Source organism: Phallusia mammillata, chromosome 2, assembly GCF_965637545.1.
Source record: "Phallusia mammillata chromosome 2, kaPhaMamm4.hap1.1, whole genome shotgun sequence".
NCBI lineage: Eukaryota > Metazoa > Chordata > Ascidiacea > Phlebobranchia > Ascidiidae > Phallusia > Phallusia mammillata.
Genome location: NC_137253.1, coordinates 9,864,445 through 9,883,152, shown reverse-complemented (window position 1 = coordinate 9,883,152; position 18,708 = coordinate 9,864,445). Strand labels below are relative to the sequence as shown.

Here is an 18,708-nt window from a genome sequence, read left to right as displayed (position 1 = left end):
GGCAGTCGTCGCCTATGCGTGTAACCCTCCTTCTGCATAGTAAGCACACATTATTAAGCAGTGACGTCATAAGCTTATTTGAGCCCTATTTTGATACAGGGCACTGTGATAAAATCATGTTTCAAACAACTTAAATTCAAGTTTCAGACAATTTTGATATTATCTGCAAATGGTAACGATTCAAAAATGACCGTTTAATCAACGTTTAATATGCGTACCAGTACGGTAGTACGGTACGCTTTTGGTACGGTGGTACGCTCTAGTGATCGACCGTACCACGTACCGTACCCGTACCTTAGCTTTCTTTGCGTACCGTACCTACGTACCGTACTTTTTGATGAAATTTGCTGCGTACCGTACCGTACCATCGTACCGTACCGTACCGTACTGCCATCCTTGCTCATTTGGGTAGTTAAACTTGTCCACCCTAACTGCTATGATGTCTTAAATGCATTCATATGCACATGTATCTCTTTGAGATATTGGAATTTTGTTAAGAGTTTGTAGTTTGAGAATTCACAACATTAAAAAAAAATGTATTCAACACATGTTGGTTGCAAACTGAAAAGGGTATATTAGATGAGCTAATTGTAAGCTTACTAGATTTATGGTTTGTAACATAGAAGCAAAATAATCTTGAACCTACTACAAAAAAACTTTTAAACAGCCATATTTTAGCTCCAAGACTTTGCTGACAATCAAGAACAGCAGTTTGGATCAGCACAAGGTGATGGTACATAAAGTATCACATCGTCTTGTGTGAAGAAAATAGCCATTCTTGTTGAATTTGTGTCTTAAATATTAATAAATGCATGTAAACTACTTATATTGCACAATAAAACATTTTTTACAACTTAATAATGATTTATTTCAACATTAACTGAATACTATATTCCCAGTACACATACACTAATACATATCACAGTCAATCTACGCATATTTATTGGTTATTACACACTGGAATACATGCGTCCTATTAATCTACAAAACATATCTGCAAAAATCGCTACACAAATGCCTAAAATAAAAATTATCGTCATTTTTCCACTCTCTCCCCATTGCCCGCAATGCATTTTTGGGGCTTCCTTTTCAACCGCCATTACGCTTCAATTTGCTTCAAAAATCACCCAACCGTTCAACGGAGTAGCGCAATCCAGTGTTTATAGAGATCAGTGGTTTTACCACTGATCTCTATAAACACTGGATTGCGCTACTGGCCGTCACGGTTGAAGCAAATTGAAGCGTAATGGCGGCTGAAAAGGAAGCCCCAAAAATGCATTGCGGGCAATAGGGAGAGAGTGGAAAAATGACGATAATTTTTGTTTTAGGCATTTGTATAGCGATTTTTGCAGATATGATTTGTAGATTAATAGGACGCATGTATTGGAGTGTGTAATAACCTATAAATATGCGTAGATTGACTGTGATGTGTATTAGCGTAGGTGTACTGGATTTACGTTATTAAGTTAGTGTTGAAATAAATCATTACTAAGTGGAAATAAATGTTTTATGATGCAATATAAGTGGTTTGCGTGCTTTTTTAAGTATTTTAGACATGAATCCAACAAGATGGCTACTTCCTTCACACAAGATGATGTAATTCTTTGTGTGACATTACCTTGTGCTAATCCAAACTGCTGTTTTTGACTGTTATCAAACTTCAGGAAATTCTGACCAACATGTGGAATAACATTTTAATTAAAATCACAAAAACTAAAATAATATTTCAACTATTTTAACACTATTTGACTTTTTTTTCTTGATTGAGTGCATTTGGTTTGGGTCTTTATTATCTTGCCATAGTGATATTATGAACTTTTGCAATTCCATTTTACATTTATCATAAATTTGTTTCCAACCATTTCAGACATAATAGGGTTTATATTTCTCCCATAAGCAACCTTTACTGTCTCTGGTAAAAATCCACTGGAATGTTTCAGTCTCCTCCCAAACCCTCAAGCTTTATGACACTGCAAGATTAAATACAGCCGACAACAAATACACTACAGAGGGATTGGAATCAGATTAAATATTTTTTGTGTGTATACTGTTCTACTTCCACTGTGTATGTTTTGTAATCATTTCTGACACTGCCTGTAACATGATATGCTGCACATTTTAAACTTAAACAACTTTGAGGTTGTTTTTTTATTTTGCAAAAAATACAGGATATCTGTATGAACTTGGCTGGTGTATTTGTTGCCTCCAGTCCTGTTTGGCAAGAATTTAAGTGTTGGTGATAACTGGTGTGCAGGTGTGTTTTTGCAGAAAATTGCATTTTAAGTAGAATAAAAACAATATTTCCTGATTCTGACTGAAATAGTACATAAATAGGCAACTCATTTGGGTAGTTAAACTTGTCCACCCTAACTGCTATGATGTCTTAAATGCATTTATATGCACATGTATCTCTTTGATATATTAGAATTTTGTTAAGAGTTTGTAGTTTGAGAATTCACAACATTAGAAAAAAATTATTCAACACATGTTGGTTGCAAACCGAAAAGGGTAGATTAAATGAGCTAGTTGTGAGCTTACTAGATTTATGGTTTGTAACATAGAAGCAAAATAATGTTGAACCTACTACAAAAAAACTTTTAAACTGCCATATTTTAGCTCCAAGACTTTGTTGACAATCAAAAACAGCAGTTTGGATCAGCACAAGGTGATGCTAAATAAAGTATCACATAATCTTGTGTGAAGAAAATAGCCATTCTTGTTGGATTTGTGTCTTAAATATTAATAAATGCATGTAAACTACTTATATTGCACAATAAAACATTTATTACCACTTAATACAGATTTATTTCAACATTAATTGAATAATGTATTCCCAGTACACATACACTAATACACATCACAGTCAATCTACACATATTTATTGGTTATTGCACACTGGAATACATGCGTCCTATTAATCTACAAATCATATCTGCAAAAATCGCTACACAAATGCCTAAAATAAAAATTATCGTCATTTTTCCACTCTCTCCCCATTGCCCGCAATGCATTTTTGGGGCTTCCTTTTCAGCCGCCATTACGCTTCAATTTGCTTCAAAAATCACCCAACCGTTCAACGGAGTAGCGCAATCCAGTGTTTATAGAGATCAGTGGGTTTTACCCTGATTCGAGTTAATTGTCAACAACAGAAATCCTAATTTTGCCACTGGCCTTCAGTTCAGTGTTGTCTGTTCCGGGTTTACTGTGCTACAAAGCCAAACCCGTTCTTAAGTTCGACAGTGAGTACAGTTAAATAATTATTTTACCATCTTTTAATTTATTCTTTGAAGGTTAGTCGTGTTTTTTTAAAGACGACAGTAAGCGGGCTTCAGTTTTTGCAGTGATCATTGAAATAAAAAGGGTGAAAAAAAGTGTATTTACCAAAAAAGTGTGTCTACTTAAAAAGTGTATCTACCACCTTGAAAAAGAAAATAGGTCATCTAACCTTTTGAAAAATCCCGATTAACCTTTACAATAACAACCTGAATAAAAAGTAAAGACAATTGGGATGAAACATCTGCTATTCTAAATATTTAACTATGTTATGCTGGAATAAGCAACCACAAGAACTACTCAGTTTTAGTTTTGAATGCTAACAAAGACAAAAAAGCTTTGTGACTGTGAAGTTAAATGCCTTACTGAAATTCAGGTAATATTAAATGCAGAACAAACAATTGCACAAGCAACAGGAATTGTGAAATACCTTAGTGATGACAATTTCAAGTTTTGGTTTCTTAACACACCATGTGGATAGTATTTGCAACCAAGTGCAATCTTGTGTGTTGAAATAGTGGATATGTACTGTTTCTCTAAACAGTAGCTGCTGAATTGCTTCACAGGAAATGTTTCTGAAGAATGAACATTCTACAGGGGAGATAGTAGTGACCACCAAGTATATCCTGTTGTTAGAAAAGTTACTAAAACTTTTAAAACGAAAAGCCAGTTAGCCAGCAACTTCCATGAGCCTCTCAAAGGCAAAACAGTTGTTGTCAACACCGTAAAGGATGCAAACTTTGGTAAGGAACACCATTACTTCCAAAAAGACTTGCACTTGCAGTGATAGCACTAAATAGAAAAAAAAATAGTTTCTTGGTTGTCATTTGGAAATCAAGGAAGAAGCTGTCAATTATTTGGTTAAACTATAGTATTATGATTCATTTTGGTTGTAAAATAGAAGCACAAGGTTTGATAATATGTTTTAAATTTAAGTGAGAGTGTATTAATTTTCAAAGCTTACTGAGTTTTGCACTTCAAAAAAGGAATTATGAGCTATTTGCCACCAAATAAAGCAGAAAGTTTAGCAGTTAAGAAACTTACAAACAATTAATAGTTGTACACAAAAATTAAGAAAAGATGATGTTGAAGTTCTGACTCAAATGTAATGTGGTTGTTGTATTTGTCAGTTATGATACAAATAAAAAGCTTTATGACTAGTTTTTTTGTGGCAATTATAATCTGTGAAGTGTCATAAAATATTTTGAAAATGCTGACTGTGGCTATAAGTTACCTAAATGATACATGACCATGTTAATGACTGAATAGCAAGTGTGTTAGTTAGTAGTCATTGCTATAACCAGTTTTACTTTAATGCTGTCCTACTGAAATACTTCGACCTTTTTCGACTCATTTATTAATATTGTTTTTTCTATGTACTGTTGTTGTGTTTTACTGTATTTACAACCGCTGAGTTTGGTCTGTCACTGTGCAAGTAAACAAAATTCTCCATTCTCCAATGATACCATCTGCTGTTTACACTCGTGTACATTATTGCGTAACAAACATTATGTCACAATGGAGTTGCCGATTAAGATTCGTATTACTTGTTTTTGTACACAAAACAATGGATAGAAAACTACAAATGCGGCTTTTCTATATATTGCCAACTTATATTTGTTCTAAAATTTGGAGCAGCAAAGGCTAAAATTTGGAGCAGTAATAGCACCCCCAGAAATTTTAGGCACGAGTCGCCACTGGCTTTAAATAGATCATTTATTTATGTTTACCAAGCAAGTTTTTGTCACAAAGGTTGCACTTTATTAAAAAACAACAAAGACACCAAAGAAAGAGCAATCAACTCAGTAGTGGCTTTATTAGTGTACTAGGCCAGAAACAGATGATTGGTTCAACATAAAGCCTCAAAATTTTTTTTGATTAGTTATTGGATAGTTGTGGTTTAATTAGTGGTCATTGAAATTTGGCAAGTTTTAGCTGTGAAGATAGCTTAGTATATACTTGATATATCCAGTATGTTGCTATGTTTATCCACAGTCTTTGCTGTACTTTACAAATTAAAAACTATATATATATTTTTTGAAGTTTTTATTGTGACTTGTTTGTTTAAATGTAGATAATGTATTGCTTTCTATCATGATAATGAAATACACTTTTAGCTTTATGAATGCTTCTGTAACACACACATGGGCTGCTCTAAAATACTTAAAAAAATGTTGACGGTTAGGACTATTAGGGTCTGGGTGAGGGTTTAGAATAAAAACAGCAAATGAATTATTAAAAATGTTTTAAAATATTTTTGTGACATGAAAAACATTGGTAAATTGCAACAAAATCAACACCCTTAATGACAAAAAAGAAGCACTGTTGTGTTTAAGTTATGAATATATCAGTGACATAAAAGCACTATGGAAAAAGCTGGAAGCAGTCGCATGCATGATTGTCAGACACATGATGTCTCACCTAAACCCTGGATGCTGGATTCGAGTGAAGTGAATGATCAGCCCAAGAATGTTTTGGTAAAATTTTGTGAAAAAAATTTTTTTTTTGATTGGGACACATTTTCATTTTATTTGATTTGTTATTTGTTCACCCCTTTTTGCCTTGAAATGTTTGATGGATTTGAATGAAATTCTTCGTAGATGTGCCATTCGTTTGGTTTGACTCGATAGTCCAACATTTGCCTTACAAGCTTTTAAAGATTCAAATTGGACAATTTGGAAAGTTTGTCGATTTTGACATTTATGGGTGTCGATTGTTCGCACAATCTTTGTACCGTAACCAAATGCATAAAATGCATGTGGGGACTCAATTGTTTATTGCAAAAACAAATGTGTAGTAAAGTGGTTAAATGTGACATAGAATATGTGAAATAAATATATGTAGGAAAGCCATCCTTTCTAATAATCTGCATGTTTACTTATTGCACAATAAAAGCATTTTTGGGTGAACACTGTTTTTTTCTCTTACTAGAATCGTCAAATCTCGGAGGAAGAAAATGCAGGTAAATTGTATGTTTGGTAACTTTGCATAAAAATCCCCGATAATTTACACATATTTCTTCCAGTTGTATGCCTTTGAATTTGATTGTACCATTCTAATGGATTTTATAGATGTTTTACTTAAAACAAGGCTAAAATAGCAGTGATTCAAAAACAAATTTAATAATGTTTGTGATTCCGGAATCCGCGCGGGCCAACTTTAATGTAACCAAAATGTTGCGCATTCTTTTATTTACATAGGGTTCTGTGCTTTTTTTTAGACAAAGTTACGCAGATCATAGCTTTTTATGTACAAGCAATGCATGTGTTGTAAGTTGCAACTAAAGCAATACTTGGCTATTGCTTTGTTACTTAGCAGCCCGCAAATGTATAATAGGGTTGTGATATTAATCCTTGATTGAGCAGGTTTCTGGGTATTAACTGTTCTTTACATCAACACAAGGGTTTTAGGCGACCATACATTGATTAAAATTTCTGTACTTAGATTTTTACACTGGCAATTAGTGATGTACCGAATCGGCGAAATTTCGATTCGGCCGAAACCGAATATTCGGCGGTTTTGCCGAATAAATTCGGCCGAATCAACCGAATCATATATGACGTCACGCAAAGTCGTATCCTACGCGTTTGACATGAAAGCAGAAGTTTATCTACCAGACAATTAGTGCAGAATGCTGGTTGTGTTTCGTCCGTATTTTAGTTCTGTGGGGTTTAACATTGTCCCAAGCACGATTGCCAACCCGACAATGGAAAACTGATTTTTTTGTCTGCAGTGGGAAAAGCGTCAATATGTCAAAAAATATAATGATTGACGCGCATTGACCCCGAACACGATTGCAAACCCGACAATGGAAAACTGATTTTTTGTCTGCAGTGGGAAAAGCGTCAATATGTCAAAAAATATAATTATTGACGCGTATTGACCCCAAGCACGATTGCCAACCCGGCAATGGAAAACTGATTTTTTGTCTGCAGTGGGAAAAGCGTCAATATGTCAAAAAATATAGTGATTGGTGCGCATTGACCCCAAGCACGATTGCCAACCCGACATTTTCGTTGTTACTGAGAAGAAAGGACACGTTTAACGCTTTAAATGTGTGTTCGGAAAAGATTCGGTTTCGGCCGAATCGCAACAAATTATTCGGCCGAAACCGAATCTTTGTAAAAATTACCGATTCGGTCGAATAAATTCGGCAAACCGAATATTCGGTACATGTCTACTGGCTACATGTTTTTTGGAAGAATTCATGTTACTGGTCAAGTAGACATATGCATCGGACTAGTTGACTTTTTGTAGGCTCATTTAGTATAACAAAGTAAAAAATACAGCTTACACAGAATGTCAACAATGTAGTAATCTCTATTGCCGATCCCTATGTATACTGATTTTAACCTTTTGCCACGAATGCAACTATTTTTTTTTTTTAGACAAGCGTACACAATTTCGCAACCATAATAAAACGCATGAAAACCAACATCACTAGACATCAACTGATAGGTAAGGGTGTGTTTTATGTTAAAGTAGCACTAGCAGACAGGCTCGTATATCATGTGTCCAAATAAAGCGCTTTTAGTCGAAAATTATAATTTACTTTTAGCCTTGAAAAACATTAAAAAAACAGATTTTTGGATCAAGTTTGGGCTTCAGTGTGAACCAAAATGGGCGTAGTTTAGGTCGCTCTTGTGTTATAACTTAACTTTAGTAATTCTAAATTTCTTTTGGGGGTTCAAGATTTGTTTCGGGTTCAAATTTTAGGCCCTCTTACAATTGTTATTTGAACTGTGGAATGTAACGTTTTTGTGGCAGCACCAAGGACATTTGTTTATTTACCCATGATAACTTAAGGTAGCTAGAAACTCTTTTTCCTGACTTTATATCTGGAGAACTACAACTAACAGTAATCATATTACCATACAAATTAGATTAAATAACGCATTACAAAAAAATTATGTTATATGTGTGCAAAAGTCATTAATTAACCTGACCATTGGCTGCATGGAAAACTGAATTGCAAAATGCATTACACTTTTAACAACTAAAATGAAATGAAATCGCACCGTTGCAGTACTGCTGCACTTTGTATTAAGCCACACATTTGTGTTGGCCGCTAATGTATTGTTCATATGCAGCATTTGGCCTGCTCGTTGGATTGCACCACTCTAGTTTACAAGATGAAAGACACACATACTTAAACTGATGGTGGGATGTTTTAGTTTGCTGGTTATACGGAAAAAAATGGGATAAATGTACATTCTATTTGAATTTTGTATTAGTTTTGGTTGTTTTCCTCGATATATTGTCAAATAATTAATCTATCTGTCTTTGAAACAAAATTACGTTTCGTTAAAAACTCGCTTGTACTGTCATGCTTTAAAATCATATTTGTAACATTTGAGGACTTTACCTCTGATATCACAAAGCGTTTAAACATAACTCGGCCAGGGAAAAGATTGAGAAAGAAAGATTATGAGAAAGATTATCTTGCTAAGTTTCTTCCTTTGAAGTTTTATTTTCGCAACACTCCCTTCACATCTAGTACAGCTCACGCTTTGGGTCAAATCCTTCCAAGGTTGTGTGGACCTGTTAAGGAGCTTGATCTTTGCCGGTGCAACCTGAACTTGGATTCACTGAGGATAATTTGTGGGGGAATAAGTAAACTTAATTACAAGGTTTGTCACAAGCTTTATAACTTTTTGTTTTGGACAAGTTTTATGATTTAACTGTTGTATTACTAGAAACTGGTTTACAACGGTTAAAAATATTTCTATAATGTTTTTCTCAACACACTTTAAAATCACATATACAGAATGTAGTTATGGGGCCCTTTCCCTGAAGGGGACACATCTTGATTTCACTCAGTTATTTTTTATTTTTTCCGCCAAAGTTTTTCCATGCACCTTTGGCATAAACTCTTTGGTGGATTTGGATGAAACTTTTACAGATGGTAGATATAGTTATGTAGATGTGCCATCTGCTTCGTTTGACTTGATAACCCCAATATTTACCCCGCTGGACCCCAAAATGTAAAACGTTTTGCTATGTTGCTGCGCACCACAAACTAAAGATTTCTGTGGTGCAATAGTATAATAAAGTCAACACAACATGTGGCACTTGTGTGGACGTTTTTGCAAATGCCAGTCAGAGGGGTTATGATTTTTTTTGTGACATGAGCTTTTATTAGCAAGGAAGAAAAAACATACACAATGGGAAGGGTAAACGAGCGTTAAAATAAATAGCACTTATAGATAAGTAGCGACAAAAAAAATAATGACCTGCCCATTTTGCTTTATACTTAGGAAGGTTTTTGCTATTTAAAGCCGCAGTGTATTCAGATTTCTTGACTGATTTCACAGTGTGTTGGAGCAACGAGAGTCTATGAAGTGTTTTCGCGTACATGCAACGATAAATTACAAAGCGTGTACACAATAGTAAACAGTTCAATAATTTAGATTCGTTAAATATCTTAAATAAAGCGTATACATGATTAACTTTAAGGGGAATTAAAAATTTCGCCAAGATCCATGCAAAGACCTCTTCCCAATAACTCTGCACATGATTAGGCTACATAAAAAATATATGACTCATCGTTTCGGTTTCACTTTTACAGAAAACACATTGGTCTGTATCTGTAACTCCAAATGAATACAAAACATCGTTGGTCACAACGGCACGTAAATTCAATTTTATCTGGAGGGAGCGCAATTTGGTTTCCATTGTCGAGTTGTAGTTGATTAGGTACAGTTTTTCCCACTGGGTTGTATTTGACGCAATACCCAATTCCCGCTCCCAGCTTTGTTTCTGTTTTTCAGGGAGAACCGTCGTATAGTTTTTAAGTTTAGTATAAACCGCTTTGGGAGAGTCAAATGTTTGAAAGAACTCGTTGCACAAATTTACCAAACTTGTTTTTTCGCCGGAGTTATCATTTGTTCGATCCCAATTCGGTGGCAGAGCCGCTATCATTTTAATAAAGTTTTTAAAGTCGTTGTTGTTCGGTGTAAAATTAAATTGTATCGCCAGTTCATCATATGATAGATATTCTCCGGCATTATCTAATAAGTTTGAGTGATCCAGAATTCCGGCGTTAATGAGCGATTTTACATAAAACGTTCCAGATTTGAGAGCAACGGTTTTGCTGGCCCACAGCGATCTAGTATAGGGTTCGGTCAGTTCCATTATTTGCATTAGCTTTCTGCAATTAGTAATGGTTTTTCTAACTGTTCGAAGGGGAATAATCTGCGAGCATTGTTTTGATGTTGTAGGTAGATTGCCTCGAAACCAACATTCTAACTCCATTTTAGATATGACACTTGTTTCCAAGTGTTTCCAAGGGGCGCTATAGGTTTTGTCGAAATATTTTGACCCCCATTTGAGGTTTAAGGCCAAAATGTAAGTTTCTACATCTAACATGTTTGCCCCTCCCTGTTCCAGGTTTGCGATAAGCGTTTTCCGTTTAACTCGTTCCCATTTCGAACCCCACACAAACTGAAACAGTTTAGTTTTTAGTTTGCGTAGAAACTCGCTCGGTAAATTGATGGGGACCACACTAACTTTATAAATCAACATGGGGATTATTAAAGTTTTTAAAATACAGATGCGGCCCAAGAGGGTCAAACCACGTGAGGACCAAATATTTAAAATTGTGCTGATCTTGTCGATTACTTTCCCAAAGTTTAAAGAAAACAACTGATTGGGGTCATTAATGGGAATTTCAATGCCAAGATATCGAAAGGACTCTTGAGGCCATGAGAGACCTTTGTCCGCGTAGGGTTTTTGATTGGACAAGCGCTTTGATCCTATATAGAACGCTAGCGATATTTCCATGTTAATCGTGCAGCCGGACATCCCTGAGAACGTGTCTAATACGCGAAATATTTTGTCGAATTCGGATGGTTCTCCTCTTAAAAAAATTAGAGTATCATCAGCGAGAAGTGAAACTTTAAATTCGCGATTGTTTAGTCGTATTCCTTCATAGGAATCATTGCGCAAGGCCGCAGCCAAACATTCTATGCACAACAAAAAAAGTGTTGGAGACAGCGGATCGCCCTGTCTTACACCTCTTTTGATCCTAATTTCCCGCGATAGGAAGTTGTTGTTAATAATCCTGCTCGTAGGTCGTGCGTAACAACATTTTATCCAGTTTGTAAGATTCTGTCCAAACCCAAAGACGTTTAAAACAGAATAAATATAGTTCCAATCCAGGGTATCAAACGCTTTGAAAAAATCTAGTGAAAGTACCGCCCCTGGAATTTGATAAAAATCACAAATATCCATGATGTCAAAGAGCAAGCGAAGGTTATCGCCGATATATCTTCCTTTCATAAAACCATTTTGATTTTCGCTAATTAAACTGTCGATATGAGATTTAATCCTGTTGTTAATGGTTTTTGATATTATTTTATAGTCGGTGTTCAGTAAGGAGATAGGTCGGTAATTGGATGCGATTAGTGGGTCTTTTCTCGGTTTGGGAATAAGTGTAACGACCCCTTGGGTTTGGCTTGGGCTAAAATTACCAGTTTTTTCAGTGTAGGCCCATGCGTCAGCAAATACGATTTTAATATCCGGCCAGAATATATGATAAAATTCGGCCGGTAAACCATCCAGGCCTGGCGACTTGTTTCTTGGCATTTTGTGAATTACACCCCAAATTTCTTCTTGAGTAATTGGGCTGTCGCTTGTCTCGACCTGTTTCGATTTTAATGTAGGGAGGTGTAAATTGACCAGATGCTGGGTAACTTGGGAATAAGAAAAGTTTGATTCGCGTTTTTCGTAAAGGTCCTCGTAAAATTTGGCTCCTCTAATATGGTTTGTTGATCGGTATGCGTTCGGTCGTCCGTCTTTAGTCTGTTGATCGATTTTTATCAACGTGGCGCTTTTCTAAATTAAGGAAATACGTTGTACTGTTTTCACCCTTTTCGGCCCACAGGGCCCTGCTTCTTACAATCGCACCCTTAGTTTTATTTTCAATCAAATTATCTAGATCGTTTTTTAGCTGTGTCAACTCAAGCACCATTTTAGGATCTGCAGGATTGACGCGGACTAATTCGTCTTCAAGCGCATTTATACCCTGTTCAAGTTCGTTTTGACGAGCAATGTTTTCTTTTTTCACCTGTGCGCTAAAACGAATGGATGCGCCGCGAATAACCGCTTTAAGAGCATCCCATCGAGTGTGGGGGTTAACGTGATTTGCCGGGTTGGTTATTAGGTAATCCTTTATCGTTTTTTTCATTAGTTCAATGTATTGGTTATTATCTAGCAGACGCGTGTTGAGCTTCCAGTAGCCTTTACCGTGTACATTAGGTACCACATTTAAGGTTATGGTCACGATTTTGTGATCAGACATAATACCTGTGACGATATTAGCGCCCGTAACATTGGGTAATAACGATTTTGAAGTTAAAAAGAAGTCATTACGGGTCGCCACCATTGGATTGGTTTGAATCCTCGAGTACTTTCTCAAATCGCCATGTCGATGTCTAAATGCAGCATATAGCTTAAGAGTACTCATATATGCCTGCACAGTGACTCGCGCATTTTTGTTTGCATGAGGGGCCCACGATTTTTATCCAAAGCTGCATTTAAGATGATGTTAAAGTCCCCTCCTACAATCATGTCGCCGTCAGCAGCTGATATTAGGTGGGTAAAAAAGCTATTAAAAAAGTCTGGATTGTCGTTGTTCGGTCCGTAAATATTTGCTATGGTTAATTTTCTATGTCCGATTTTGACCGATGTAATCAAAAACCTCCCGTTCGGATCAGCTGCATGGTTAGTCACCGAGTATGTTAGGTTTTTCGAAAATAATATGGCCACACCCTTGCTACGATTTGTACCATGTGCCCAAACGATTTCTCCACCCCATTCCATCTGCCAAAGTTTTTCATCTTTATGAGAACAATGGGTTTCCTGTATTAGGGTGACATGATATTTTTTTATCTCTAATATACTTAAAGATTGCTTTTCGTTTAGTTGGGTCACGGATTCCAGCAACGTTAAAAGAAGCGACAGTGATAGACATTAGGAAAAAACACACAAATTAACTACACAAACAGTCCAGTACTCAAATCCGTTCCACCCCTAGGTCCATATCCCATTCATACTCGAACCCGCATGAGCATCTATATGGTTTGCTCGGTTCGATGCATTCAGCCGATTTTTTTCCGCAACTACAGTGAATCAATTTATATTTACAAAGGTAATTGGAGCACTCTTTGCTCATTGTGAGATGGGGGACGGGATTGATAGTTTTACACACACATGCAATAGAATACCTTTCGCACTGTATGCATTCGAATAGATTTCCCTCAGTGGTAAACTCCGGTTGAAGTTGCTTGCAGCAGGGCATCCGTCGCATGAACGATTGACATTTTGGGCAGTTAATTGTCTTTTCTTTCATCGGTACCAATATAGAAGTTTCTTCGTCGCAACAAGCCTTTACAATACTGAAGTCATTCTTGCATTTGTAGCAATAGAAATGCGCTGAATATGGGGCCAAGAAACTCTCGGCATGACATTCAGGGCATACAAGTGGGATCGGGGTTTCGCATAAACTTTGCGACTTGCTGTTGGGCAAGATCTCGGGGCTTGTTCTACCTCGCTTTTTAAGATTGGTATTCTGAAGGTTTGGGTTATTATCTTCAACCCTCGGGGAGAGATGCCCTGTGGTAGTTTCAGTTTCGTTGATGGCGTGGTTTCCATGCTTGTTTTGTGTTTCTTTATCTTTCACGACCTGTAATCTATCAGTTGGAAAGTTCTTATCAGGAGTGGGCTCCACGCGCTCGAGTGGCGCAGGTGAGCTGGTCCTGATAAGGTTTGACCCAGATTCATTTCTCTCCCTTTCGTGATTTCTCTTCTGTGCGTTACTTTTGTTTTGTAGTTCTGGATAATCGTTTTTCCGTTTAGCACAATTGACTTGTTTGTGTCCAACCTCCCCACAATATTTACACGTGAATTGTTGTCCATGATAGGTTACGAAAAACTCGTATCCATGAATTGTGATATAGCTCGGGATGGGGTTTACTAATATATCAGATTTATTCATGGATGCTATACGCATACCTAAAAGTAGTCCTTCCTTGTTCTTCCTGTGGGTCATTTTTTTTAACTTCCCCATACCGTTGGCTCAGTGCCTCAGCAATTTTTTCGTTATTGAAGGGAATAGGAACCCATCCAATTCCAACATTGATAATGTCACTTTCGTATAGTCGAACACTTTTTATATACTCTACTTCAGCGAGCTTGTTTTGCAGTTCCAAGACGTTCTGTCTAGTTGTGCAGGTCACATCGACCTGCGTTCCTTTCATTTCCGCAATTCCCAGAACTTTTTTGATTGGAAAATCTATCTCCTTTAATAATTTCCATAGATCTTCAGGTTTAAGCATTCTATCCGCTTTAAAACTTAAACAGTTTGGTCTTCTTAGCGCACTCCCTGCGCTTTTCACAGTCGCCTGTGCATAGCTCGCACTTGCCTTCTCCATTTAGATGCGCACTCTACGAGTGTCTGACTTGTCTCGCGAGAGGGGTTATGATGTCAGAAACATTATCAAGTGTTGCTAATAACACCTCTAGTGGTCACAATTTTAAGCATTGTCAGATTTGGATAATATTTTACTAGACTGTTGATTGGGCCATTGTGGTTTCATATTTTATAATTTTGGGTGTTAAACCTCATCAGTTACCCCACTAGCTCCCAAAAATGGGTGAATTTTTTAAACAATGTCGGAGTTGAATGAAATTTGAATAGCTTGGAGGGTGTGTAATTTATAGGTGTAGAATGTTGTCTTTCACCATGTTGCCCCACCATTTACCCCACTAGATCATAAAATCTGGTGCAATTCACCATTAATGGGAGCTGATTGTTGTGTCTCAGATAGACCATAAAATAGAAAAACGTTCAAAAATGTATGAATGAAATGAATTTAAATTGTTTGCACTACACATATATAGCATATTTATTTATGCACAGTACCGATCACTGTGTTTGACGTTACAATGCCACACTTTCTCATAGTTATCTCTTGAATTGCATTATTTACAACTTTGCATATGTGGGGACCCATGCATTTCTGCTTGCAGAAACAACCAAGATTATAAAAGACAGTGGATGATATGGGACCCAACGTAAAACAAGTGTAGGATATATGTTATTGTTTTAAGAAAGGTTATAGTGTATATGCAATCACAATATGTGCTAAGCCAGGGCTACTCAAACTTTCTTGCTCCGACCCCATTTTAACACAGAAATTTCTACACGACACCTTGATGGGTAAAGCCCAGGGTTACACAACCTTTTCGCTATGATGGCCGCATCAGAGATCTTTATTTCACCCACGGCCACCAACTGCCTGCTTGCTTGTGTTTTAAAATTACTGATGTAAAGAAATACTTACATATTATATATACATTTATACCATCTAATAGCTCCTAAAATGCCTAAAATAATTTTTAACTTGATACACAGATTGACAGTCTTAGCTTTATGACGTTATAATCTATATTGTGAAGATTGTGGTATCTGCTTTTTTTGCATTTTTTGCTCACATAAAGTCTGGCGCATATGGCTACTAGACTGGTAATATTCTTTAAAGTTCCACAAAATGTGTTTAGAGCAGTTGAAAAATCCAAATATTTGGTAAAAGAGTTTTTATTCACGTCACAGCCGCCAGTACATATATTCCAATAAACATGTTCACGCCCGCAGGTTGTGCACCCCTGGTATAGTCTTTACACGGGAATGATGTTTAAACGATAAATGTACGCGAGTATGCCATTTATTGTGACTGACATAATAGCGCATAATGTTTTGCGACCTCAAAATTATACTACCACAGTTGAATCAGTCTGAGAAGCCCTGTGCTGAGCCACCCTTCTAGTTGTTAGCTTACAATTGCCTGAACACATTTGCAACAAATAATCATAAAATCTTGCGCAGATGGAATTTCTTGATGTGGGTGGCAACGAGTTGGGAGATGAGGAGGTCAAAATAATTTCTGTTATTTTAAACAAAGTTGAGGGATTGGAGCTGATGGCTTGCGGGATTTCTGCGACTGGTTTGAAAGTTTTATGCGGAGAAATTAAGGAACTGGAAACGCCGGTAGGATATTTTGGTAATATTACTAAACCTGAATATAAATTAAGAAAATAATAAAAAACACAATGACGTCGCTCATCACGTGACATTATGTCATTTGCGACTTTAAATTTTAATAAATTTGTAACAAATAATCATTAAATTTTGCGCAGATGAAATTTCTTGATCTGAGGGGCAACTATTTAGGAGATGAGGAAGTAAAATTAATTTCTGGTATTTTAAACAAAGTTGTGAAATTGGGGCCGAGGGGTTGCGCGATTTCTAAAGATCGGAAACAGATTTTACACGAAGAATTGAAAAGACTCGGACTTCCCGTAAGTCAACCTTCAAAACACTAAGTCGTGTGTAAAAATAATGATGACGTAAACACGATTACGTCATAAAGTTACTAAATTATAAGTTTGTCGTGGTTGACTTTGTAGGCTGTAGATTACATAAAATATTTTCATTTATTGTTAAAAAGTGATTTTATTGTACTTTCAGAAATCAACCATCGATTTTTAATGAGTGAATGACTTCGTCGCGATCTAAAGAATTCCTGGACATCTAAATTTCAGCTTTAAACTTTATATCAACACGAACTTTGCTTTAACTTAAAAAAAAGTTTTTAATGATGTTTCAGACAAAAAGATTTTGAATAAAATATATAATCAGCAAAAGTTAATTTCTTTTTTCTTTTAAAGCGTCGTTACCAAGGAAGTCCGATTCACCCTGTTTCGTGTTAATTTTTAAATATAGAATCTTAATTTTGCCACTGTTCGACCATTCATATCTTATTTAAAAAAGGAAGAATATTTTAATAACACTTATAACTGACAGCCCATTTATGAGGTTACAACCATAATTGCCCAACCAACTTTCTGCATTAAAACTATACCCGTAGGCTATGCTGCGGAAACAATTTCATCGTTAATCGCATGTCTCATGTTGCAGAAGAAAGACATATTATATAGCATTATAACAAAGAAATGTAATATACATTCGCTTTTGTCCCATGCCTTTCAAATTAAACGACTTTGTCTTTCTTGCTTCTTTTAAAGTCTTTATAATTCTTGTAAACGGTTTTGTGTAGACTTTGGTTTGTTTGGTGCTAATTAGGTGCTGCATTTGATTTCTATGTGAGATGTAAAAGAGTGTCAAATTATTGTAGATGCAGAACAACCTACGTCATTAATGAATAACTGTCTGGTAAGTATCGGTTGGCGTGTTTTTTGAATTGTGGGCTTGTAAAATGTGTTGGTCAATCCGAAAAAAAAGTAGTGTCCAGCGTTTTTTTTAAGGTGTTTTCTCCAGCGGTTTCCCAAAATTTGCAAATGGCTATTTTTTGTATTTAAATGAAACACTTGCGGTCACCCAAACAAAACCTTAAAAAAACCCTCATAGTGTTGTTAATTTTTAAATTTTCCTTTATTGCAAAATAACCGCATTTTCAACGCAGTCACAGAAATATATCTTTTAGAATTTTTAACTTTTTGTCGAGCTCAACCCCGGCAAGCTCCGACACAAATCACTGCTGCTTGAATCTTTGTTCATACAACAACATAATCCGATCATGAATAAGCACCACTCTATCTACGGTCGCGGTTGTTGTTCAACATCTAACGGTCGCGCTATGCCTCGGGTACACCCGTTTACAACCTATCTGCGTGCGTTTTTTTGTCACCATTTAATTGATTTTACCTTTTACTTCGTGTCTCCCCCTTTTTTTATCGTTGTGCGGCACCTAGTTGCATGCCTTCTGTTGCTTTTAATTTTGACGACCTGATGATTTCAAAAGTAACTGTCGAAACGTAGTCATGTTTTATACAAAAATACTGGCTCTGATTTTTCTCGGATTGTTCAAAACCGTGCATGGTATAAAAAAGATCCTTAAAAACAATTATATGTAGATGTTTCAGTGGTCTGAAATCCCTGGCGTGGCGTGCGAGGTGATTATTTATGGCACGAAAGCGAATAATAAGTCAAATTTTGATACCAATAAAACAATTATAATTTTTGTTTAGTTGGTTATGAGTATTGTGTAGTACTAATAGCGCAGCCTACACGTCCCAGTTGGCCTGCTTTCGAAACTACCTATGCAATACCTTTTACCCATACATATACACAAGCAAAGTCTCTCAATTTGATTTAACCAGCAAACTGGCACCCTGCTGCGTAGGTGGCCGACCTTCGCGGTATTTCCATTTATATTATGTCCAAACAACGTCTAAAAAGATCTAAATTCGAAGCTTTACGCTGCAATTACAAACTATTCTTTGAGTTAAAATGTAATAAGACGCAGTCGTTGTTTTTTTTTTTACTCTAGACATAATGACAAAGTATCGCTCAATATCAAAAAAGCCGAATGACAGATTTTTTTTGTTTAAATTGCGTATTGTTTAACTGGTAAA

At 36.2% G+C, this 18,708-nt stretch overlaps 1 protein-coding gene and 1 pseudogene across 1 annotated transcript; one reads left to right on the top strand and one right to left on the bottom strand.

The window, feature by feature from the left end:
• Window positions 1–5,639: 5,639 nt before the first annotated feature.
• Window positions 5,640–17,687, top strand: LOC145212945 (uncharacterized). Its single transcript, XM_080081192.1, has 5 exons — window positions 5,640–5,750; window positions 8,631–8,903; window positions 16,160–16,321; window positions 16,471–16,632; window positions 16,802–17,687. The coding sequence occupies exons 1-5, from the start codon at window positions 5,640–5,642 to the stop codon at window positions 16,820–16,822; spliced, it is 729 nt and encodes a 242-aa protein (XP_079937318.1). The 3' UTR covers window positions 16,823–17,687.
• LOC145213729 (uncharacterized) lies at window positions 11,880–14,731 on the bottom strand (annotated as a pseudogene).
• Window positions 17,688–18,708: the final 1,021 nt, after the last annotated feature.